General features: G+C 40.5%; 1 protein-coding gene across 2 annotated transcripts in view; it reads left to right on the top strand.

The window, feature by feature from the left end:
- The window catches only part of LOC136839170 (mucin-2-like), a 112057-nt gene that overhangs the window by 40351 nt on the left and 46993 nt on the right, over positions 1–24713 (top strand). For both annotated transcript variants that reach the window (XM_067104859.1, XM_067104858.1), the window contains exons 16-25: positions 621–747; positions 1164–1295; positions 1681–1805; positions 2416–2539; positions 13887–14528; positions 16437–16492; positions 16682–16805; positions 17131–17262; positions 17463–17581; positions 18466–18589. In XM_067104859.1, coding sequence (XP_066960960.1) covers positions 621–747; positions 1164–1295; positions 1681–1805; positions 2416–2539; positions 13887–14528; positions 16437–16492; positions 16682–16805; positions 17131–17262; positions 17463–17581; positions 18466–18589 — 1705 coding nt within the window. The remainder of the gene's footprint in view (positions 1–620; positions 748–1163; positions 1296–1680; positions 1806–2415; positions 2540–13886; positions 14529–16436; positions 16493–16681; positions 16806–17130; positions 17263–17462; positions 17582–18465; positions 18590–24713) is intronic.

Below are 24713 nucleotides of genomic sequence, written 5' to 3' on the forward strand. Positions count from 1 at the left end.
ATCTTTACCTAAAAAATAATGATCAAGTAGTATTAATGTATTTCTTATGATGACAATAAATATTAAAGCATTATTTTTTTTTAAATGCAGCATCCCAAAAATTCTGATCATATCTCACGTCCTGATCAAGAAATATAAAAAAAGTGTATGATATTATCTTATGCTACTGTAAGATGACGTCAGAGTTCTCCAGCTATATAAAAATAAAAGTTTGCGTTGTAAATTGTAAAAGACCACTTATACATCACTAACCTTTACATTTGGTGGTCCAACATATTAGTTTTTATCCATTCCCTTAGAATGTGCGATGCAAACACCTTGTGCCACCGGTGGTCAGTAAGTAATGAGTTTCATGCTAATGTCAATTGCCTTTTATTTTTTTAAAATGACTAATCAGGAATTATCTACACGTGATTGCTTTCGTCTCGGATGTACAGGTCATAAATTATAAACAGTAGTATGGAATTCCATGAGAGTAATCTTGAATAATTATGTTCATCACAAACTGTACATTAACTAATACCTTTCAAGTATGCTTACATGTGCTGGAAGCCAAGAAATATTATTTGCATTATTTTATGAAGCCAAGAAATATTATTTACATCATTTTATCTTTTCAGTTTACAGACTGCGGAAAAGGCATTCTCCATATTGGAAGCTCTTTTCTTCCAAAACAACTCAGATATGGGAGAAAATCCTTCGTGGTTCTTCATGGAAGGAAAGGAGCTAGTTGCTATGGAAGACAAGGTAAATGTACTCGTAATTTGCTTGATTTTCCTGATTTTCGTGTTTTATTACAGTCTTAGAAGAATGATTGTCCCGTGATTTATTTTGTAGTTTCTTATTTACGGTGAATTATTATTATTCGTGAATTACAAGCCAGTTTTACTATATTCAGATTAAAATTGTCATCGCTCAGGGACGGTACTTTCTCTCATATAGGTGATATGTTGGTATTAACTCTTTAGCCTTAGTGAGCCGTCGTACTGTTTAATAGCAAAAAATGGCTACGATAATAGCTACAGTAATTTTTAAAACAATGATAATGATACTGACGAACTAGAAAACCAGCAACCAAAGAAATGATAATGATAATAAAAGTAACATAATACTGAAGTCATTTCCTAGATTTCTAGTCTACAAATCTGCTCTTTTATGCACAGGATTATAGAGCAGATGTTCATATCGGCCACGGATTAAGCATTCTTCTTCCGACACTGGATGAGAATGGGGTGTTGAATGTGATTGTGCTCATCATTGGCTCCGCCTTAGTAGAGGCAAAGCCTATTGTTCAGGTAAAGTGTGTTCCTGACCTTTGCTCAGTCTAAGGAAGGAAAATTCCCAGTTACATTGGTTTCTGCCTTTCAGAGGTTTAAACAGCAAAGACAAGAGACTGGTCAATGCCTCAAGTTGTAGACTGAGCCAGCACAGGTTCTTGCCCCTGAAGCAGATAATAATTTGTGATAACATTCATATTACCTAAAAATTATAACATGAAGTATGGCCTAAATGCGCAACTTTGTAGAAGTAATGTTTTACACATTAACTTCATACCTTAAATATTGTAGAGAAATCATTCACTTTTTCTTACACACCGACAAACAACAGTAGAAACAACAATGTTGCTGAAAGCTCATGTTAATTTCAAATAAGGACACTCTGCTGTGAAATATCTTACAGATTCGTCAGACAGTCCTGCAACATGAAGATTGTGCTTGTGGACTGACCAGTAATGAAACAGTTGGAAATGACTTCTTGGATGACAACCTTCTAATTAACCATTTCGTCCAGCAGTACGAAAATAGGTGAGTTGCAATTCTTTTTTATATTGTTTCATTATTTCTTTTATGTATACCTAAAAAGTGTTTATTTATTGTTTCATAGCTGTTAATGGAGCTTTGAGTGCCAGGAAATGGTAGTTTTGGATAATGATTGCTGATCTTGAAAAGAATTACTTTTGAAACTGTACCACAGATAAGGTTATTTTTTATGCAGAATTTTAAATCTTGATAAAAGCTTCCTATGTCATTCCATAACCTAATGAATGACTACACACAAAGCCTTCCGCAATTTTATTGTTCTCATAAAGATATGGATGTCAGCACTATATACCTAGGGTACTTTGTATTCTTATGATTGTTAATACCTTAAGAAATTTTTATCCAACGTCCGAACACATTGTATTGTTATTTAGGTTTTAAATCGCTTTTTTGCACATAGTTGTCTGTCTTTTGTAAAAAAAACCATACTCTCATTGGCACCGTTTGTCAGTGTTACGTCATTACCATTTATTAAAAGTAAAAAAAAAAGCAAGCAACAAGGGCTTGACTTAATATATGTTGGAAATTGGCTCTTAATGTATAAAGGCATGAAAAATTGCAAGAATCTGTATAACCGCTGGTAAATCTTTTTCAGCTCTGGCGCAGAAAATATGAACACCACTTTGCTGACAGAGTACATGAAGATGTTGGCTGCAGTTCCAGAATATACCAGAGAAACCAGGAATTTCTCCATGTTGGAAGATATTGATATTCCATGTGTATGTATTATATGTATACAGTAATTGGTGAACTGTATAGTTTATAACTTTTTGTTTTTGGACACCAGGCAGCACCTGGGAAAGCAAGTCCTCCTCTCTCACTGACATCCTGTAGAGTAGTGGGTTGCTCTTCATTGAGATAATGACATTTCCAGTGCGTACGTTTTCACCACTATCTGAATAGTCTGTCAGAAATCAGAATTACTTATCATGAATTTCGGATGGAAAGATTCACTTGATGCCTGAAGCGTCAATAGCTATTGTACGGAATATATGAAAAATATCCAATGAGCATTGTTTGTCATATTTCTAATAGTAAGAGTTTAAAAGAAATATTTAGTTATGACCTGCTTGTCAGTTAAAAATCAGGTCTGAATGGTAGTATGAGATTGAATATTAGTGAATTTTTACATTAATACCACTTCCATTCCCATGAATGCTGTGCTGAGTACCAACCCCATGGGAATGAATGTTACATTTGCGATAGGTTTTAGTATATTTTTTTGTATTAGGCATATTAAGAAGACATAAAGAGCTCAACAGATAAACTCCAAAAGTATCAATTTATGGTATTCATGTGAAATAGTACATGAATATCTTATTCACTTCACTTATTATAAGACACTTAAAGGAAAAATTGTTTTTTGTTTTATTGAGAAGTCAAGTACATGCCCTTGTTAGGCCTAACGTTCATCCATGCAACGGTTTAGGTCTAGTGAGTTAGCCTTTTTTTCTCGTATTTTTTATAATATTGAAGATTCATGCTCCTTGAATTTGCCTAATTGTACAAAGTTCTATAGGCTCCAAATTAGAGGAGAAGTTAACTATTCATTAGCTGCATTAAAGCTTTATGATTAGTAGAGGTACTCATTTATTTTCTGATTTTCTATGTTCACTTTCTATGCTAATTACATTCATAAAAAGTTACTTGTACTCGCATGTTTACACTTTACAATGGTGGGAGCCTCCGTGAAAGAAGGTGCAGTAAGTGTTGCTTAAGGAATTTCATGAACTAATGATGAGTAAGTCTTTCTTGTATGGTAATATTGTTTTCTTTGATTTATAAAGCTTCATAGAATATAAAGTTTATTAGCTGACAAAATTTAGTGAAGAAAATTCCGAGTATCGTAAGGCCGTAGCCTTTCTGGTTGATTACGCAAATGGTAGACCTAGGTATTTTTTTTCGACACCCGGGGAAAGAATATTTCTTTCATATTCAATCATTTCCTCACCTTTTAGTTAACTATTTTTGGCCTGGATAGTGTAGGTAAAGAAAGTAATTATGTAGGCTACCATTTTTGAAAGTGAAGATGGTGAAAGCATCATGGATGATGAACGCTCGGGCAGTGATACTTAAGGTCAAATCTGTTCTAGTAAATTTTGTCTTTCAAAATAAAAGAGAATATGATATGGTAAAGACAACGTCGAGAATTTCAGGTAAGCCTTATCACCTGCATTTGAATTATTCATTACCTTGAAAAGCATTGAATATTAATTATGGGAATGACCATCAAAGAAGCTAATCGTGTAGGCCTACTGCAGCAGGAACTATCAGTAGCCAGGATGAAGTAAAGGCACTTTATGTACAGTATTCTAGTAGTTTTTTTTAGCCTATGAGCTTCAGGGAGAGCCCCATGGACAGTTTATGATGTATTATTGGCCTAGGCTAGTGCTGAAGTATAGCATACGCTGGTTCTAAAGATGAATCAGTGGAACGTGAACAAGGGAAATATGCGGTGTTGCAATTTATAGGCCTAGAAGGCTTCAAAGGAAGAAATATAGGTAATTCTAAGTACTAGCGCCGCGCCTGTTTTTACCTTGGAAACTGGTTTTTTCTACACTTTTAGGGCTTCTGATACTGGCAGTGCATTTGTTTGTTGTCAGCCAGATGGAATGTCCCTTTGCCATGTTTAGTACTGGCCCAGGGGGCCAGTACCCATAAGTTAACAAGTTATTGCACTTGTTGGACGGGAAATGGACCGTTCCAAACAGCCGTACTCATGCTCTGTCTTGTGAAGATTGTGTGTGGAAACCCCTTTAGATGGACTTCAGGTGTTAATTACGGGTTAGTTACATTTGCGCAACAAAAATTGAAGGTAAATCCATAATTAACAACCAGAAAACTGAAGAAAAAGTAAAGTTAGAAGGAAATCGCCACCGCGGAGCTACTACTTAGATCTACCGAAATATAACCAGTGATAACTGGTAATTCTGAGTACTAGCTCTGCACTTGTTTTTACCTTGGAAACTGGTTTTTTCTACACTTTTAGGGCTTCTGATACTGGTGGTGAGTTTGTTTGTAACTCTACTCATCAGTAAAGGGGAACTGTGGGAATTCGGGGTTTTGGGTGGGGGAGAACACAGAAATGGAGCGGACATGTTTACGTTGGGTAGGCGCCCTCTTGGAGGGAAAAACGAGAGGGAGCCATTCGCCAACAGGAGGGAGTTAAATGCATTTCGCCGTGTTTAGTACTGGCATTGGGGGAATGGAATGTCCCTTCGCCGTGTTTAGTACTGGCCTGGGGGCTACCCATTACCCATACATTAACAAGTTATTGCACTTGCCAGATGGGATATGAACCGTTCCAAACAGATGTACCCGTGCTCTGTCTTGTGAAGATCATGTATGGAAACCCCTTGTTGGATGGACTTCAGGAGTTAATTACTGGTTAATTACATTTGTGCAACAAAAACTGAAGATAAATCCATAATTAGCAACCAAAAAACTATAGAAAAAGTCAAGTTAGAAGGAAATCGCTGCCACGGAGCTACTGCTTAGATCTACTATAACTTTTTCTGTAGCTTAGGCTTAGCCCGGAACCTAAAATCATGCATATCAACTGTTGTTAGGATGGTTGGGAAAGATAGCCTAAACAAGAAGTCCCCATAGAATGCTGCAGCCCAAGGCTAATAGAAGAACCAGATATTCTATCCATGAATGGTGCTATGAAGATAACATAGATTTCATATTGACCCAGTAAAGATAGGATGGCTAGGAGGGTTAGGTATGGTTTGAATGACATTCATGTCCCTGTAGTAAACTTTGGGCATGCAAAGCAGTCAATAAAATGTGTTTTTTATGTAGGAGGTAAATTTTTACCAAGACAATTTCAAAACAGTAGTGTCAAGCATGTTGAGACAGCTCACATAGGCCTAGGTTAGTGCCATAGTTTGGTGCCAAATGCTTATCAAATTGATGAACTCTTACTAGTCAAACCAATTACACGTAACCAATAAGGGGTTTTCTGGATTAAAAGTGAGTTTTTCCTCAGTAACATACAGGCTCTAACAATTGTCATAACTAGTCTCATGAATTCCTGCAAGGGACATCTAGTGGAACTTTGCATCTCACAAGATTCTTTGTTAGTATTGCCCTCATGAGATTCTACAAATCTTTTTAAACACTGATCCCTTATATTTATGATTTATAACGGCTCTGACAGGTAGGCATGTTCTTTCCTTTGTTTTTACAAGATATGTGATAACAGCAAGTGAAGTACATAATGACAGCAGGTGACGCAAGCTATGTATTGGATTTTTAGATATACAGTACTGTACATATTTATATACACAGCCTGTTCCTTCTCTCTGATATATGGCAATGATTGCCTTACTTAACCTCACCTTCCAGACTTAGCTTTCATTAAGAACAATGACTTGCTTCGTGGTTCAAGCCTGGTAGTAAGAGAGTAAGATGGAGAACTAGTCTATTGACAAGAAAAAGTCTATGGGGCCAAGACATTATCAATCTTATTCACTAATAAGTTTTTCTCTACGCTTTGGTAAAAATACCTTTCAACTTTTTTATGTCTTCTTATGAAACAGTTGCTATGACAATATTGCTTGATTCAATACAGTTATGACTGGTCAGGATGCAGGTAAAGCTAGATTAGCACATTAATTTTTAATATGGAAGATCTGTATTAAATAATCTAGAGCTCACTGAAAATCATTTCAAGTGCCTCATTAACTGTTGTATTGATCCCAGTTGGAGAAGAATAGCCTACTACAAGCCTGCAAGTTGCCTGTTAAGTCAGTTGTGACTCGGTATCTAGTTTCACTATTTTTTTTTTTTTTATACAATATTCAGGCTTGCAGTACATGGATACTCCTGTAATACCAAACAGCTCTAGGTTCCTGTTTCTCCTTAGAAGCTTTATCAGTTCCAATCTGGCAAAAAAAGAAAATCACTGCATGTCACACACCCCCCTCATAGAGTGACCAAGTTCAAGATAATTAAGAGGTTTTCACAGTTTAGGGGTATTTAAAGTGTTAATCAATATCAGTGCCCCTGAAATACAAAGTTTCTCTTGTACAGAGAATTCTTACCTAATTTCCTAGCCAATTTCTAGCTAATTTCTCTAATGGAGTTGCTTTTGCTTGTCAGGAACCAGATAACCAAATGAAAATGTGTTGTGGGCATCCAGTAGAGAGAAGTCTCAAGGTGTAATTCTTTAGAGGATGACCCGGTTTTCAGTTAACCCTGCTCCATTATGAGCAGTGTAACATAAGTAAACATAAGAATTTTATATATGACACTTATCAAGTAATTACATAGCCATAGTTTATACCTTAAATGTCAGCTTAAGAATTGAAAATTCGCTGTAGCGCCCTTTTGTTTTGGTGCAGGTTAAGTGCCCTGCCCACTTTCAGGGAAGAATAGGTACAACATAGCTAAAGAGCTCAGTTCGTTTCTGCCGTTGATGACTGAACATCGGTCTTTCAGCAGCTGTGTTTTGCTAATTCAGGAGTAGTTTCACTGGATGGTTTGGTTGTCTATCGAAGGACTTGGTGAGGTATTCTTTCATTTGGTAGCCTCCGAGCTATATTTTCATAGTTTAGCTTAGCTTAGCTTAGACTTTTTTTTTTTCAATTTTTTGGACTATTATGTCAGACACGAGTGTGACAAGTAACCGGCATTGCAGCAAAGGCTGTCATACTTGGTTGACTTCTTTTAAATATGACAAACATTCTATTTGTTTTCACTGCCGTGGACACGTATATTCCAACGACTTGACTCGCAAGAAATGTAAGGATTGGGCTGTAAGTAAATGGAAAGTGTTGACCAATCATTTGGATAAATTAAGAAGGCTTAGAAAAGTGGCTGCTAGAGCTGAGGCTGGAGCTTCTGTGTCCTCTACCCCTAAACCGGCTTTTTCTACATCTTTGACTTCTCATTCCCCGATTCCTACTTCTCTTGCTCCCCCTACTATAACTTTACCTGGCTCCCCTCCCTCTGAACCTAGTGCCATCGCCAGTCTCGAAGCTCGGATGGATAAAAAATTCACAGCTTTAGTAATTACTGTTTGCTCAGATAGGATCATAGTGCAAGTGTTGGTGCAAATGCTAGTGACTGCACCTGGCTTAGTGTTGTGGAGGGGGTGGCTACTTGTCTCTCCAATGCTCCTAGATGGAGGTCCCTGCCAAACTCCCCTGCACCTGGGAGGAGGCAAACTGTAAGTCCAAGGGAGGTCGGTGGGGTTTGCCCACAAGTAGTTGCTTCCTCAGTTGAGCCTGTTGCTGGTCCCAGGTATCAACAGACAGCCACTGGAAAGGAGTCTTACAGATCTCCTAAATTCGGTCCTTGTCAGACTCCCCTACACCTGGGAGGAGGCAAACCATAAGTCCAAGGGAGGTCGGTGGGGTTTGCCCATGAGTAGTTGCTTCCTCACCCAAACCTGTTGCTATTTCCCAGGTTTTGGCAACCAAACACTCGAAAGGTGTCCAGTTGGATCACACCTTATCTTCCAGTGGTTCGGACTCCGAACCCAAAGGATGTGGTCGACGTTTCCAGAAGTCTTCCAGGCCTTTGAAGAGGCATGTTGCGGACGTGCGTTCAGTGGTACCTTACAAGCACCATAAGGATCAAGAGCCCTCTTGCAGATATTGGGACGGTAGAGAGCTCCCTTTAGACACCGAGCTCCCGTTGGCTCATAAGCGCCCATTGGCTCGTAAGCGCCCATAGGCTCCCAAGCGCCAACTGGCTCCCAAGCACCAATGGGCTCATAAGCGCACTTTGAGATCTCCTTCTCCCGTTGGATCTGAGCTCCCAGTGGCTCACAAGCTTGCTGCAGGTTCAGTTCGCGCTGTAGCTCCAGACGTCCCTATTGCTGTAGATCAACCTGTTTCGGCGCCTTCTGTGTCACAGATCCCCAAGGCCAGATCCTCCCTACCTGTCGCTGATTGTGCGAAGCCTGCAGGTACATCAGCACCCCAAGGCTCTTCTTTGCTTCCCATTCACCAATGTTTGGACATCCTGGAACTGTTGAAGAACCCTTGTCTTTGAAACCTGAAGAATCATAGACAAGATTTGACGCTTTCTGCTGTATCTTCAGCAGAGGAGGAACCTGAACCAGAACAGCCTTCATCAGCTTATGCCTCATTATTGAATTATTTTCTGTTCTGCTTCCCAACGTATTTCTCGACCATGGCCCCTTCTTCCCCGGGATCAGTGTTCTTGTTATGTCAATCCTCGAGTACCACTAGACTCCCATAGATGGCCCTCTCTATTTCATCCAAGAAAGCTTTGTCGGGGATTGACTCTTGGCTGTCTGAGAAGAGAGAGTTGGGCAAAGCTGTATTTTGTTCTCCTCCTTCTCAGTCTTCTGAAAGGAGGTATGTATTATATACAATGGGGGAAGCTCCTTCCTTGAGAGTTTCTGCTATATTCATACATGCAAACTGGCTTAGAGTCCTGTCATGTGCGGACAAGGCGATTCAAGATGGGGCACAGGAGTTAGCTGCTCTTTTTTCGTCATGTATACTAAAGAAAAGAGACGTGGTGTTCTTTCACCACTAAAGGAGTGAGACTGTCCCAGAGATCTGCTCTACTTGTCACTCATCTGTACAGTACAAGCGTTTTTTCCTCAAACGACATTAGAGCGGAAAGCCACAGAATTGCAAAAGGCTACTCATGGCTTGCTTGCTCAGTCGTCCAAGCGAACGATGAGTCTAACCAAACACCTGCTGTTTCATTTAATCCCTGGCCTCTCTCTCCTTTCCAGCCACGGCCCTTTCGAGGTAATAGAGGAAGAGCTTCCTTGCGCTCATGCACAAATCCCAGATCAGTTCGCCCTGTCACCAAGAAGTCCTTTTCTAGACCAGTCTCTAGCAAGCGAGACTTAGGTCCCCCGTCTGCCTGTGGGCACCAGATTCCCACACTTCTGGAGACAGCGGGAGGCCAGATTGATAGAACCGGTACTACGGGTTCTCAACGAAGGATATGCGATTCCCTTCAAAGAGAGTACGCCTTTGTCGCCTGTGCCCATCACCTTAAAGGCACACTCAGTAGGCTCTTGAGAGTTTTTTTTTTGGCCCTCTCAAAGGAAGTCGCAGCTCTTCTCTACAAGAGAGCTATAGAAGAGGTAGAAGACTTGTCATCGGAGGGGTTTTGCAATCACCTCTTTGTAGTCCCTAAAACCTCTGGGGGTTGGAGGCCGGTTGTGGATGTAAGCAGTCTGAATGTCGTCGTCCAGACCACAAAGTTCAGGATGCAGACAAACAGCTCAGGTCTTGCTGCAATTTCCCAAGAAGATTGGATGGTCTCGATAGACATGAGAGACGCTTACTTTCATAACCCAATACACTGGGATTCCAGGAAATTCCAGAGATTCACTCTCAGGACAAAGTTTTCATGCCCTATGCTTCGGATTGTCAACATCCCCTCAAGTCTTCATGAGGGCTAATGGGTGTGAAAGTTTTTCTATATCAGGGTGACTGGCTCCTATGTTCATCGTCCCAGAAGAAGTGCACGGAAGACCCTTTCAGAACCCTTCAGTTAGTCCAGGAGTTTGGCAGGAAAGTCTCAACGAGTCCCTTCTCAGACAATAGTCTATTTGGGGATGAGGATAGACTTGGGTTTTTCCATTAGAGAAGAGAATACTGTCATGTGCCCAAAGAAGTCCATCATTTTCTGAGTCTTCAGACCTGCTCAGCCAGTGACTGGATGAGCCTGCTATGACTCTCTCCTCTATAGAGACGTTCGTTCCTTTGGGGATACTGCATGCGAGGCCTTTGCTGTTCTTTCTGAAGGTCGTTTGGAACAAGAAGATTCTTTCAGATTCCTTCATATTCCCCATCACACAGGAAATAAAAGAAGATCTTCATTGGTGGCTCGTAGAAGGAAGGTTCCACTCACGGAAGTCCCTATCTCACCCAAACCCGAACCTCTCATTGTTCTCCGACACTTTGGGCCTAGGTTGGGGAGCGACACTAGAATGATTGGAAGTGTCAGGGAAGTGGTCCCTTCAAGAGAGGAAAGTGCACATAAATCTGTAGGAGTTGAAAGCGATTCACCTGGCTCTTCAACATTTTTCCACAGTAACTCGAGACTCAGTGATTGCGGTTCATTCTGACAACATGATGGCTCTGGCTTATATTCAAAACCAAAGAGGCACTCACTCTCTGTCACTTTGCGAGTTAGCCAAGGATCTCTTCACAGCAACAATACATGGATTCTCACCTGCTGTGTTCACAGCAAGTGAAGTGTAATAGCGGACGAATTGAGCCGTTGCAAACAGGTTGCACCCATGGAATGGTCGCTGAATCCACAGATATGCACCAACCTGTTGAAATGGTGGGGAACACCGTCAATACACTTGTTTGCAATGTCCAGGAACCATCGCCTCCCCCTGTATGCTGTCTGGCGCCAGACCTCCAGACTTGGGCAACGGAGGCGATACTACAGGGTTGGTCACACTTGGAAATGTATGCCTTCCCTCCTTTCAGTCTAGTAAGAGGTGTTCAGCAAATTTAAGACTTCTCATCAAGCATTGATGATCCTAGTAGCTCCCTTTTGGCTCAAAAGGAGTGGTTTCCAGACCTTTTGGAACTTCTGTCGGACTTTCCGCGGCTCCTCCCACAGAGGAAAGATCTTCTCAGGCAACCTCACTTCAACCGATATTATCAAGGTTCGTCCACTCTTGCGCTGACAGGCTTTAAACTGTCAGGAAGTTTATTAGAGCGAAAGGATTTTCAAGAAAAGTTGCGAATGCTATCGCAAAATTCAGATGTGACTCTTCTTCAGAGCGCTACTAGGCTAAGTGGGCAGTTTTAGGAGATGGGGTAAAGAAAGTAGCATCTCGTCTTCTTCTACTTCTGTAGCCCAGCTAGCCGAATTTTTACTTTATCCAGGATCTTTGAGAGGCCTTTCGACATCTACAGTAAAGGGTTACAGATCCACGCTGAACTCAGTATTCAAGCATAGAGGTGTGAAATTTCCTCAGACCCAGACATTTCAGACTTAGTCAAGTCTTTTGACACCAGGAAACGGAAGTCTCAGCAGCCAGTGTCTTGGAACCTAGATGTAGTCCTACATTGGTTGCCAGGCCTGCCTTTTGAACCTATGCAGATGTCCTCCTTTAGGGATCTGTCTAGAAAGACACTTTTCTTAATCGCTTTATCCACAGCGAAAAGAGTTGGCGTGTTGCAAGCCCTGGACGGACAAGTTGCTTTTTCACAAGAGGCAGCTTTTTGCTCATATATTTAAGGCTTCTTAGCCAAAAACAAGAACCCATCTAACCCTTGGCCCCATTCTCTTTCAGTCCAGAGTCTTGCAGAACTGGTAGGACCATTGGAACAAGGGAGAGTATTATGCCCAGTGAGATCATTAAGATTTTACATTGAGAGACCCAAGAATATCAGAGGGGATTCTCATAACCTTTGGTCATATGTCAAGAACCCTTTACGTCCTCTCTCCAAGAATACTATCTCTTTCTTTTTTGAAAGACATTATTGTAGAGTCTCACTTGGGAATTCAGGAGAATAATGTACCGTTGTTAAAGGTAAAAGCACATGAAGTACGGGCAGTAGCCCGTAATCCAGTCTACTTTAAACAGCAGCTTAAGAATTGTAAATTCTTAAAAATTTACAGTTCTTAAGAATTGTAAATTCTTAATCCAATCGACTTATTGGAAGTGTCGCTCAGTCTTCGCCTGCTATTATCTACGTGACGTTGAAACTGTGTTTGAGGGCTACAGTACACTGGGTCCATTCTCTTTGGCTGGCCTGGCACTAGGAAATGAGGGGTAGGAGTGATCCTTCTATATCTGTCTCTCCTACCCTTGATTAAGGTTGTTGAGTTTTTGGGAAGCCGGGGGTACCTTGTACCCGGAGTACCCTCCAATCTTCATTTTTAATATATGGGTAATATATGTTTTGTAAATGGTGTACAGGTAATATAATTTTATGGTCGTGTGTTAGTCGATGTCTATTATTTGCCCAGGGCAAGGGCAATTGTTGTGTTTAACCTTTATCAAGTCATAGAAGCATTCCCTGACCCCAAAGCGCCCACTGAAGTAGGGACAATCCTGACACTACCAGTCATGTCCCTTCAGGTCGAGATGAGCAACGACCAAGAGTCAGTTCCTTCCTGCTCTTGCTCTCTCCCCAGATAAGGTTACAACAAGCATTACCACAATGCTAGCTTTTCTTATCTATTTCAAATGCATTCCTTTATAATGTGTTTGGAGTAGCACATTTCCATTCTTCCCACTTCCTATCACTGTGGGATTCAGCTATTTAATTACTGTACAGTACTTGGTAAGTGTCATATATAGAAATGACATTTTTGTAATAAAATGAGGTTTTATATTTACTTACCAAGTAATTACATGAACAGAGCCCATCCCTCCTCCCCGCACTTGGACATAGAGTATAAACAAACTGAGCCCTATAGCTACATTGTACTTATTCTTCCCAGAAAGTGGGCAGGGCACTTACCTGCACCAAAACAAAAGAACACTACCACGAATTTACAATTCTTAAGCTGCTGTTTAAAGTAGAAACTATAGCTATGTAATTACTTGGTAAGTATATATAAAACCTTATTTTATTACAAAAATGTCATGTTTGTATTTTTGAAACAACAGAATCATTTTTAACCCTGTACAGTAATATTAAAAAAATAGTACTGGTGTATCTTTGTCAGTACTGTAGTACTGTAATAGGTGATCTGTTGCATGATTATTCTTTTGAAAAGATCATAGTTGGATAAGCAGAAAAAAGATTTCCCAAGATAATTAGGAATTTTACCTTTAACTGTCTCCAACATTTTCAGTGGACCCAGATCCTTTGGGCCAATCCTGTGATAGCTAAATAAATTAGCACTCTACAGTAGTCTGATTAAACTAATTAATAATGATAATAATTACAGTGAGTTGGAAGAACATATGCATTACGTATGTGAACATATGAATAACGTGCCTTTCCTTTGATTTTTAGTTGTCCTCTCTGTAGCTGATGTGTGTGCATTCTGCAGCATCTCATCTATTGTTTTTTATCAAAGTGAGAATTATTATTTTAAGTCTTATAATGTTTTGTTTTCTAATTAATATCCTCAATATTCAAGGATGAACCTACTACTACTACTCTGGAGACAACATCAACAACAACAGAAATTTCATCAACTTCAACTGCGACGTCCACTGCTACTTCCACAGCATCAACTGGGACGTCTACCAGTACTTCCACAGTATCAACCGGGACATCTCCCACTACTTCCACAGTGTCGACCAGGACATCTACCAGCACGTCCACAGCATCAACTGGGACATCCACCAGTACTTCCACAGTATCAACCGGGACATTCACCAGTACTTCCACAGCATCAACTGGGACATCCACCAGTACTTCCACAGTATCAACTGGGACATCTACCACTACTTCCACATCATCAACTGGGACATCTCCCACTACTTCCACAGGGTCAACCGGGACATCTGCCCATACTTCCACAACATCAAGTGAGACATCTACTGCTACTTCCACAGTGTCAACTGAGACACCTACTGCTACTTCTACATTGTCAACCAAGCCATCTACTGCTACTTCAACAACATCCACTGGAACACCTACTACTACTGTGTCAACAACAAAAATTGCAGCACTCAAATCCACACCTCCACCAGATGTCATTATTCAAATTAATGCTGATGTGGATGAAGATGGCAGCTGTAACGATTCATTCTCAGATGGTCCAAGCTTCAATCAGGTATGGAGAATCAGTTTATTTTGAAGGAAAGTACTGTATTCTAAATACTTGGGCATCCTTTCCTAGGACTGTCTTTCTTTTTAGTATCGGCTGAGGTGGAGGAGATAAAGGCTGAGGCATAGCTGAATATTTATCCACCTTAAGCCAGTGAACATTATTTAAGATTACTAGTGCTAATTATCTTTAAGTGTAATTTGCATGTTTATTGGAAACTTTCGAAAAGTTTTGTTGAATGTAAGTTTTCATAACATGGACTTCCAGTGCAGTATATTGCAGTAGACTTTTTCCATATTAAGTAAATTTACTGAAGTTTGTAAATTAAAGTACTGTACTATGTTAATACTTTCCTGAGGACTTGCTTCTAGGTATGTACAGTATTACTGTATACAGAATATGATTACTTTTTGAAAGTTCAGAATTGAAAATTGCCGGTGCACTTTCTAATTATGTTTCATGCTGAACTAGTAGACAGCAAATGTTCTATTTATTTCTCATGCTTTGTTTCTGTTGCTATATTTTCTTTGTGAATGAACACCACTCTTCTTCCTTTATTTATTTCCTGATATCTTTGAATCTGAACTTGAAAAGACCATCAAGTTCCCTATTCCACTGGTCTTTGCTCTTAAAAAGAGCATCTGAATTGGAGACAAGGTAGGCAGTAGAAAACTCTAGATAAAGAGGAGAAATGTAATGAAATTATGGAACCCTGTACAACACGCCATTTTACAGGACTTGTAAGAGAAGCATCAGTGGAATTGTAGGATGTCTTGGCTTATCTATATTGCCCATTACTTTGAGAATTGCATAAACTTCCCCTGACCTTTTCAACCCAGAAATGGCAGAGTCCATCATGTGGAAGTACATGAACATGACTTTAGCTATACTCTTAATCCATGGCTTCTGTATTACATTGCACATGATGATAAGTTACTCTAAGCATCAGTAAGGCAAAAATCAAAGGAATTTAATTAAAACTTGTCCCTCTTTAAAGATCTGGTTTTATTTTTCAACATAGCAAGGACCAATCATGGCCCATGAAGTCATTCACATGCTTGGAAACTATGTGGGATCCAAGTGAAGCTTCCTAGTTATTTTCTTTATTTGAAAAGAATATGAGAGTTAGCTTAAGTCCAAAGTACAGTAAATCTCCATCCCTTTCCCATGAAGCTAGAAAAAATGACTGAAAACTGCAGTAAAAGAGCCTCCTTGCAGACCTAAGAAGACGTCCATAAGGTATCCCACAGTCTGATGAAATGCAATGTCCAGTTGGAAGATAACATCTAAAATGGGGCAAACATGTAATGTCAGTGATCTTGAAATAACAGAGTATGTGTTTAACCCTCACAAAATTATTACAGTAATATGATAATATGTCACCTGCGCACTATACATATCATGACCGAATATTTTGATATGTAATTCTCATGTATGACTAATGACCTCAAAATCTCTTGAAGAATATGAGCCAATATCATTGAGGCGAGGAAGAAGGCCTACAGTTCATATCACCTTGAGAAACCTCTCCTGGTGTTACAAAAGAAGTTAGTTAGATTACATGTGTTTAGGAATGCTGCAAAATGATTGAGTTTCAAATAATTAAACAATAGGGGTTAAGCAGTAGGAAAGTAGTTAAGAAAGATTAGAGCTTTATTTAGCCACATGTAAATTTATTGATTATTGAAATATTTCTTTATTCATTTAAGAGTGCATAGGATTCAAGAACTGTTCCCGCTTTTGAAGTGGATAAGCATGTTACCATTAGTAGTTTAACTCCCATGTCATGGAAACTTTTTAGTAGTGTTTGATTTTGATAATCTTTGAAGAATTATAATTATTTTACACCAGTCAACAGTTGCATATTGCCCATTTTTTGTTTTAGATTTCAGCAGTAATTATTTCCTATTTCAGACGGTGGTCATTAACAATACCTTTACTGATGACGACTTGGCTGGTGCTTTACAACAGTTAGTGTTAAAACTGTTATTCAATGTATTGAGATTGATGACATTGTGTTATAAATGAAGGTTATGTACTTGTACATCAGTGAGAATTTGAGATAGAGACTGTGAGTTCTTGAAATTATACTGTATAAGTATTATTCTTGTTTCAGTCATTGGCTTTATACTTAGACCATGCCTATTTCATTTGTGTAGGTTGAAGCAAGGTGAAAAAGGTTTCTCTGTGATGGAGGCTGTTCTCTCTCAAAATATGACCTCCACAACAAATTCATCGTGGTTTCAGATGGTGGCACATGATGTTGTCCTCTCTGAAAATGGGGTAATGTATACTCTGTGGTGATGCTTTTTAGGTAACTTTGTCAACTTGTCTGTAACCATTGAAAAGGTGCTTACTGTTTTGTTACTTATGATAATAGCTACCTCACTAATTGCAAATAAATGCTTTGGCTGTATTTATGGATAGAAATGGGACCATTCTGAATAGATCTTTTTGGTATCCTTATGTATCACTGTTACTCCATGTTATTTTAATTTTCCATGAATTCAACTTTCACAAGTATTGTTCATGTACAAGGTTTAATTAATTTCTTATATATCATTAATTCCCTCAGCCTCACAAAGCTATGCACTTTTTTTTTTTGCAGACATTCATTAATGATGTCCACATAGGGCATGGTTTAACCATTGTCCTCCCATTTTTGGACAAGGGAGGCACTCTTACTTTTCTCATTATGGTTCGTGGCCAAGCACTTAAAGTTGCCAATCCCATTGTGCAGGTAGGTTGCAAAACACTTTATTTTCACTCTCTAATAGCTGTGGAATTAGAAGTATTCTTGTAATGGAGATTACAATATAACTTTTTAGAGTTGTATGAAACAAAATCCTTTTGAATGAGTGTTGATAAATACTGTATTTTCTTTATACTGTATATAACAAAATTCATACTTTTGAAATCTGTGATGTATTCTTTACACAGATCAGACAGCTTGTTTTACAACACGAAGAATGTGACTGTGATAATAATAGTTTATCCACCAACGAGACATTTAGTGATGATCAGATCGCTGACAGAATTTTCCAGCACCTATCATATGTGTAAGTATATAATAGCCTCCAAGTTAGGCATCCCTTCTGCTTTTATATACCTTTTTCCCCCTACATTTCATGAAGCTGCTCCACAACAGCAAAATCTACAAATCAGAATGCATTTTGGTGCTACCTTGTAGAGAAAAGCAAATGTAAGTTGTATAAGGTATGCTGTTTCATTATGGTTTCACATTGTTTCAAAAAATATTCTAAATTCAATTGACAGTCTTTTGACAATATTTTCCATACTTCAAGTCTGATTTCAAAAGATGTGGATTTCTTTAAAGTAAAAGGTTTGACCGTGTCTTTCCTGCTCATATGTTACTGTAAAGAAAGCTGGTCATTTGTAAATCAAATTGTTATAACTCCATATGCATCGACTATTTTAAATTCAAATGTTTATCACATTACAGTATATGTTTTATTTATATAAATATTAGGCTTTATGTCTTATTCCCCCAAGAATCTTACCCCTTTACTGTTGGCTGGGCCATTGGAGGAGCAACAACCTAGCTCTGAATGATAACTAAACTAGCATGGGCTTTTTTGCCTTCTGCCCAACTGTTCTTCCTTTCTTATCCTGTCACATCTGACATTTTACTGTATTGCTAAACCACATATGGGCAGACTTTCTAATTGCCAGTTGTAGGTTAAGGTGTCTTCATTGTAGAGGACATCAGATAGAAGCACCTGTTCCAAAGGTTCATAAGAACCAACAAATTGTAGTCCAGTATTTCTGTCTGTGCATAGTAATGACAAAAATTGTAAAATCAAGATTACTCAGGTACTTAAAAACAAGTAATATAATCTCCCTAACCAAGATCAGATCAAAGCAATATTTATTTAATGTTAAGAATATTTTGCAGTGTTAGATTTATCCATTTTACTTCCAGGTCACAGGAGGAGGAATTGGACACATCTTCTCTTACTGACTACATGCAGATGTTAGCTGCTGTTCCTGAATTTGTCAGGGACACTAGAAACTATTCGTTGGAAATGGATATCGAAGAGCCTTGTGTAATTATTGTTTTTAGTTTTCTTGTTCCACAGAATGAGAAAGACATTGTGATATTTGTTTTCAAATTAGATTTTTTATTTATATATTGTATTGAACAGAAAACCTTTTCTTATTTAGCACAAATGAGAAGTAAAAACCTTTTCTTTCCATAAACTACTGGGGAGTACTGAGTGTTCTAAATGAGAATTGCAGTTTTGGCCAAAGGTACCAGAATTAATTGTAGATTCTATAGCCTGTAAGAAAGAGAAATTCCAGACTTTTGAGCACTTAGCCTCTGCTGATGCTTTTTGCAACTTTTTTGGGACTTAACTCTGGAAAAACTCCATTTGTTGCTTCTTAGTACTATACACTAATTATTTCTTTCTGGTCACTTTGGTACCTTTGAAATGCCCTCTTTTTTATGGCCAGAGCTTACATTTCTTATGAAAAATCATGATGAATTGGATGGTTTTTATGGTTTTTGTTTGCAATTGAAATTGGTGGCATTTTATTAGTTGCACTGAATATTCAGTGGTTTAATTTAATTTCATCTTTTTAAAATCTCCTTTTGTGTTAACTCATTTTCTTCTCTTCCTGTAGTATTCCCAAAGTTTTATAATTTTTATATTTAAAGACTAAAGTTTGTCTCCCAAAAGAAGAAAGTTTATTGAAAACTTCTCATAGAAGGCCAAACCAGATTTCAGATATTTACTTATTTCAGTTTTCTCTGGGTATGGAATAAAAAATAAAATGTTCATTTGTAACAGAAAATAAGGCTTTTATAAAAAAATTACAGTAATTGATAACTGACTTGTCTGAGTAACTGGAGGCACAGATACCCACAATTTGTGTGCTGTGCTAGGATTGGTCTGTCACACTGGAAGAATTATGTTTGTTCATTGGACAGAGTCCAGAGAACCACACGAGGCGTCCAAGTCCCTCTCACACCATACCACAAAATCTCTTAGGGTAAGGGATTTTTCAGGTGTAAGCTAACTTACTCTGACCAGCCTGAGGGATGGTTGGTTGGAACATCATCGACAAGAGAAACGCTTAAAGGATTACCTGAACTATGACTCTGGAATCCATCTGTCAGAAACCTGCTGTTGAATTTCACTACTTCTCTGTTGTATAACATATAAAAACTGCTGTACACATGTTGCTGATGCACTTTTCTCTTAACAAAGTATGAATGTTGGCCAGATATTGTCGAACATTGATTTATTAGAGAAAAGAATAAGACAGAAAATTGAGAAGACTCAATATAAAATTAACTCGAATGATGCAGCCGTGCAGGACATGTTTGAGAGGGTCTGCTTCCCTCTTAACTGTACAGTATTAATAAGGACAAAAGTTTTGTATCCCTCACCTGCCTTGGTGTCTTGTCATGGAAGATTCCTAGCTGTTATTAGTTGGGATGTTTGTCATTTCAAGTCATGGTTTACCTGTGACAATCAAACTGATTAGCCTGTGGTGAGTTGCAAGCAGTATGAATCTTCCTTTAATAAAAGTAATGTTTACTATCATCACTGAACCTGTAAGGCTTTATTTTATTTTACCCTAGCACAAGTTAGGTGACACGAAAGGTTCTTTGCAGGGCTAATTACCCCAACTGCATTATTCTCCAATGTTTAATCTTTGTAGGGGGGTTAGTGTCATCAGTGCACCTCATGTGGTGCACTGTTAGAATTACTAAAGGGTGTTGGCAGTGCCACTTCAACCCCTAGTTGCATCTACATTTTAGCCTTTTACTTCAACTCCATACCTGCTTCCTTTTTCAGTCTTGTTGTCGAACCACTCCAACTCTATCGTTTCACTGTCTTAAGCACTGAGTGGCCAAAATTGATCTAGTGCTTGATTTGACAGCCTAAATTTCATAAATTGATAACGGTTAATGGTAGTGTTATTGTTTTCCTCTGCAGAAGTTGTACAGATGTGTGCGCTTGGCAATTAGACGTGGCATAAAAGTAGATTTTTCCCTTCATGCAGAATCCAGAAAAAATTACCATCTTTAACATTTTTATTTATGTTCTTTCAGATATAATTACTATTGAAAAAGTTGACATTTTCAATTCAGTATTATTATTATTATTATTATTATAATTTGGCAGCAGACCCTCTTTTAAACAGGTTCTATTGAATATTATTGCTGCTTCAGCTGCATTTATTTTGTAGAAGACTTTTTCTATTTTCCTTATTGCGGACTTCTCTTCAGTGGAGGTGCGTGCTAACAGCTCGCCTATATTTGTCATTTCATGGGGGGAAAAGTCAAAATCTGGATTCTGCTTCTTTATATATTCTATACAGTTAGTTCTATACAATTGTTGCCGCGACGTTTCGACAGACTCTTCTGTCATTCTCCAGCGGGAGCTAGTAGAGGACTGGCAGATTGCATAGGTCCTTCTGAATTTATACACGGGCTTCAGCAGGGGGTCATGGATGGCAAATTCTGATTGGTTGCAGTCAGCGAACTTCAAGCCAAATTTCTGCGGTGAAGCTCGATCCTGACAGATCTTCGCAACCTGGGAATGTCATTCATTCCAGCGTTCCCATTGGCCTGCCGTTGCGTGATGTCATGCCGGCTGGCATCATCGGTAGTATTGGGCTGAGGATGAATGATGTCATTATCTACTCTTTCTGTCGTAGTCGGGGGATTGTCTCGAAGGGCGCCTCGCTCATCAGGGGCATCTCCATTCTTAGGGTTGTCGTTTTCAGGTATTCGTTGGATTTGGTGGGTGTTCTGCATTATTCTTCTTAAATTCGTGGGTAGGAGCGATGCCTCCTGCGTCGTATTCATTGTTGGTTTTCTCTCGGCAATGAGGGCGCCTCTAGCAGGCGCGGCGTCGAGTCGGCGGCTCTCCCGATTATACTTATATTTTGTATAATACTGTCGCGGAGATGGAAATATTGTGGGTAACACGGGCGTGGTTCATGATGGCACCCTCCTGGGCGTGGCAGGAGATCCTTTTGACAGGCGCGCGTGGTCATTCCAGTATAAGCGCCGGGGCATCCTCGGACAGGACATACAAATTGGTAGACCACGTTCTTCTGCTTGAGGGTTCTCTTGCTGGCGGAGAGGGTTATTCTTCATCACCAGATCACGGGTGCGGCGGTTCTTATAATAAATTACAAGATTTATTCTCTTACTGTCTTCGGTCGGAGTGACGTTTTCCATGACGATTTTCTTCATGGAGTTCTCGTCCTCACGGTACTGGGGATGCATCCGGGCCTTATAATAGATCTCGATGTCATCTTGGGGGGCAGGTTGTGTGTTCTCACCGTTGTACCATTTTTCCAGGCCAGTTCGAATTTCTTTGTTGACGAGTTTGTTGGTGAAACCATTGTTCACTAACATTTGTGCAGCACGTTCGAATTCCTTGTTGGTGTCCTGCCAGGTGGAGCAGTGGGAGAGGGCCCTTTTAATGAAGGTCCTTACTGTCGTGTTCTTAAACCTAGCAGGGCACTCGCTATCCCCATTCAAGCAAAGTCCCAAATTGGTGGATTTTGTGTAGACTGATGTCTTCAAGTTCCATTCCGTCTTTGTGACCATAACGTCGAGGAAGGGGAGCCGGTCGTCTGTGCTGAACTCGACGGTGTAGTTCAACACACTACATTGTTGGAAGGTCAGATGAAGGGCTTCAACCTCCTCCTCGTTGTCTGCTTGAACGAAGACGTCGTCGATATATCGGGCATATTTCTTCGGCCGCTGGATTCTCTTGACACGTTCTTCTACGGTGCCCATGTAAAAATTTGCAAAGAGGAGGCCCAATGGAGAGCCCATCGCAACGCCATCCTTCTGTCTATACATGTGCCCTCTGTGCGTAGTGAAAGGCGCCATCTTCGCACAGATCTCCAGCAGAGCCTTCAGGGAACCTTCTGGGATGTTCAGGGGGTCATTGTCGGCTCTCTATAGACTTTGTTTAGGATAATATGGATGGTTTCATCCACAGGTACGTTGGTGAATAGACTCTCTACGTCCAGAGAAGCGTTGGTCCCTGCGCCGGGAGTCTCGGATCACTTGAGGAATTCCATGAGAGGACTTCAGGCTATAACTGCTCGGGGCGTGGGGGTCAAGATATGATTTAGTCGTTTGGCGAGGGCGTAGGTCGGGGCAGGTGTTTGGCTGATGATCGGGTGGAGGGATTGCCAGCCTTTTGTGTCTTGACATTCCCATACAGGTAACCAAGTTCAAGTCACCTGCGATGGGGGGAAGATGGACAGCATTGCTGGCAGCATTCACAGTGCTGATGATCTTATTAGCTTCCCTCTTGATGTCTTCGATGGGGTTCCTCGTCAGCCTCTCGAATTTCATCGTGTCTGACAGGATGGCATCCAATTTGTCGAAATACTCCTCCGTGCGATAAGGACAAAAGCTGCTGTCTTGTCAGCACGACGCACTGTGATGCCCTTCCTTTTCCTTCAGCTCCTTCGCAGCTTTCCTCATCTCACGGGTGCACACTCCACTGTCGTAGGACCCTCTCTCCGTGAGGGCTTCTGCTAACAGGAGGGACTGGAAGGCGTTGGAAGTTCTAATGGTGCCTCGAGATTCTAACTGTTGTGTCCTACGACAGTGGAGTCTGCACCGTGAGATGAGGAAATCTGCGAAGGAGCTGAAGGAAAAGGAAGGCATCACAGTGCGTCGTGCTGACAAGACAGCAGTTTTTGTCCTTATACGTAAGGAGGAGTATTTCGACAAATTGGATGCCATCCTGTCGGACACGATGAAATTCGAGAGGCTGACGAGGAACCCCATCAAAGACATCAAGAGGGAAGCTAATAAGATCATCAGCACTGTGAATGCTGCCAGCAATGCTGTCCATCTTCCCCCCATCGCAGGTGACTGCGAACTTGGTTACCTGTATGGGAATGTCAAGACACAAAAGGCTGGCAATCCCCTCCACCCGATCATCAGCCAAACACCTGCCCCGACCTCGCCCTCGCCAAACGACTAAATCATGTCTTGACCCCACGCGTCCCGAGCAGTTATAGCCTGAAGTCCTCTGCGGAATTCCTCGAAGTGATCCGAGACTCCCGGCGCAGGGACCAACGCTTCTCTGGACGTAGAGAGTCTATTCACCAACGTACCTGTGGATGAAACCATCCATATTATCCTAAACAAAGTCTATAGAGAGCCGACAATGACCCCCCTGAACATCCCAGAAGGTTCCCTGAAGGCTCTGCTGGAGATCTGTACGAAGATGGCGCCTTTCACTACGCACAGAGGGCACATGTATAGACAGAAGGATGGCGTTGCGATGGGCTCTCCATTGGGCATCCTCTTTGCAAATTTTTACATGGGCACCGTAGAAGAACGTGTCTTCGAGAGAATCCAGCGGCCGAAGAAATATGCCCGATATATCGACGACGTCTTCGTTCAAGCAGACAACGAGGAGGAGGTTGAAGCCCTTCATCTGACCTTCCAACAATGTAGTGTGCTGAACTACACTGTCGAGTTCAGCACAGACGACCGGCTCCCCTTCCTCGACGTTATGGTCACAAAGACGGAATGGAACTTGAAGACATCAGTCTACACAAAATCCACCAATTTGGGACTTTGCTAGAATGGGGATAGCGAGTGCCCTGCTAGGTTTAAGAACATGACAGTAAGGACCTTCATTAAAAGGGCCCTCTCCCACTGCTCCACCTGGCAGGACACCAACAAGGAATTCGAACGTGCTGCACAAATGTTAGTGAACAATGGTTTCACCAACAAACTCGTCAACAAAGAAATTCGAACTGGCCTGGAAAAATGGTACAACGGTGAGAACACACAACCTGCCCCCCAAGATGACATCAAGATCTATTATAAGGCCCGGATGCATCCCCAGTACCGTGAGGACGAGAACTCCATGAAGAAAATCGTCATGGAAAACGTCACTCCGACCGAAGACAGTAAGAGAATAAATCTTGTAATTTATTATAAGAACCGCCGCACCCATGATCTGGTGATGAAGAATAACCCCTCTCCGCCAGCAAGAGAACCCCTCAAGCAGAAGAACGTGGTCTACCAATTTGTATGTCCTGTCCGAGGATGCCCCGGCGCTTATACTGGAATGACCACGATGCGTCTGTCAAAAAGGATCTCCTGCCACGCCCAGGAGGGTGCCATCATGAACCACGCCCGTGCTACCCACAATATTTCCA

Source organism: Macrobrachium rosenbergii, chromosome 6, assembly GCF_040412425.1.
Source record: "Macrobrachium rosenbergii isolate ZJJX-2024 chromosome 6, ASM4041242v1, whole genome shotgun sequence".
Lineage (NCBI taxonomy): Eukaryota > Metazoa > Arthropoda > Malacostraca > Decapoda > Palaemonidae > Macrobrachium > Macrobrachium rosenbergii.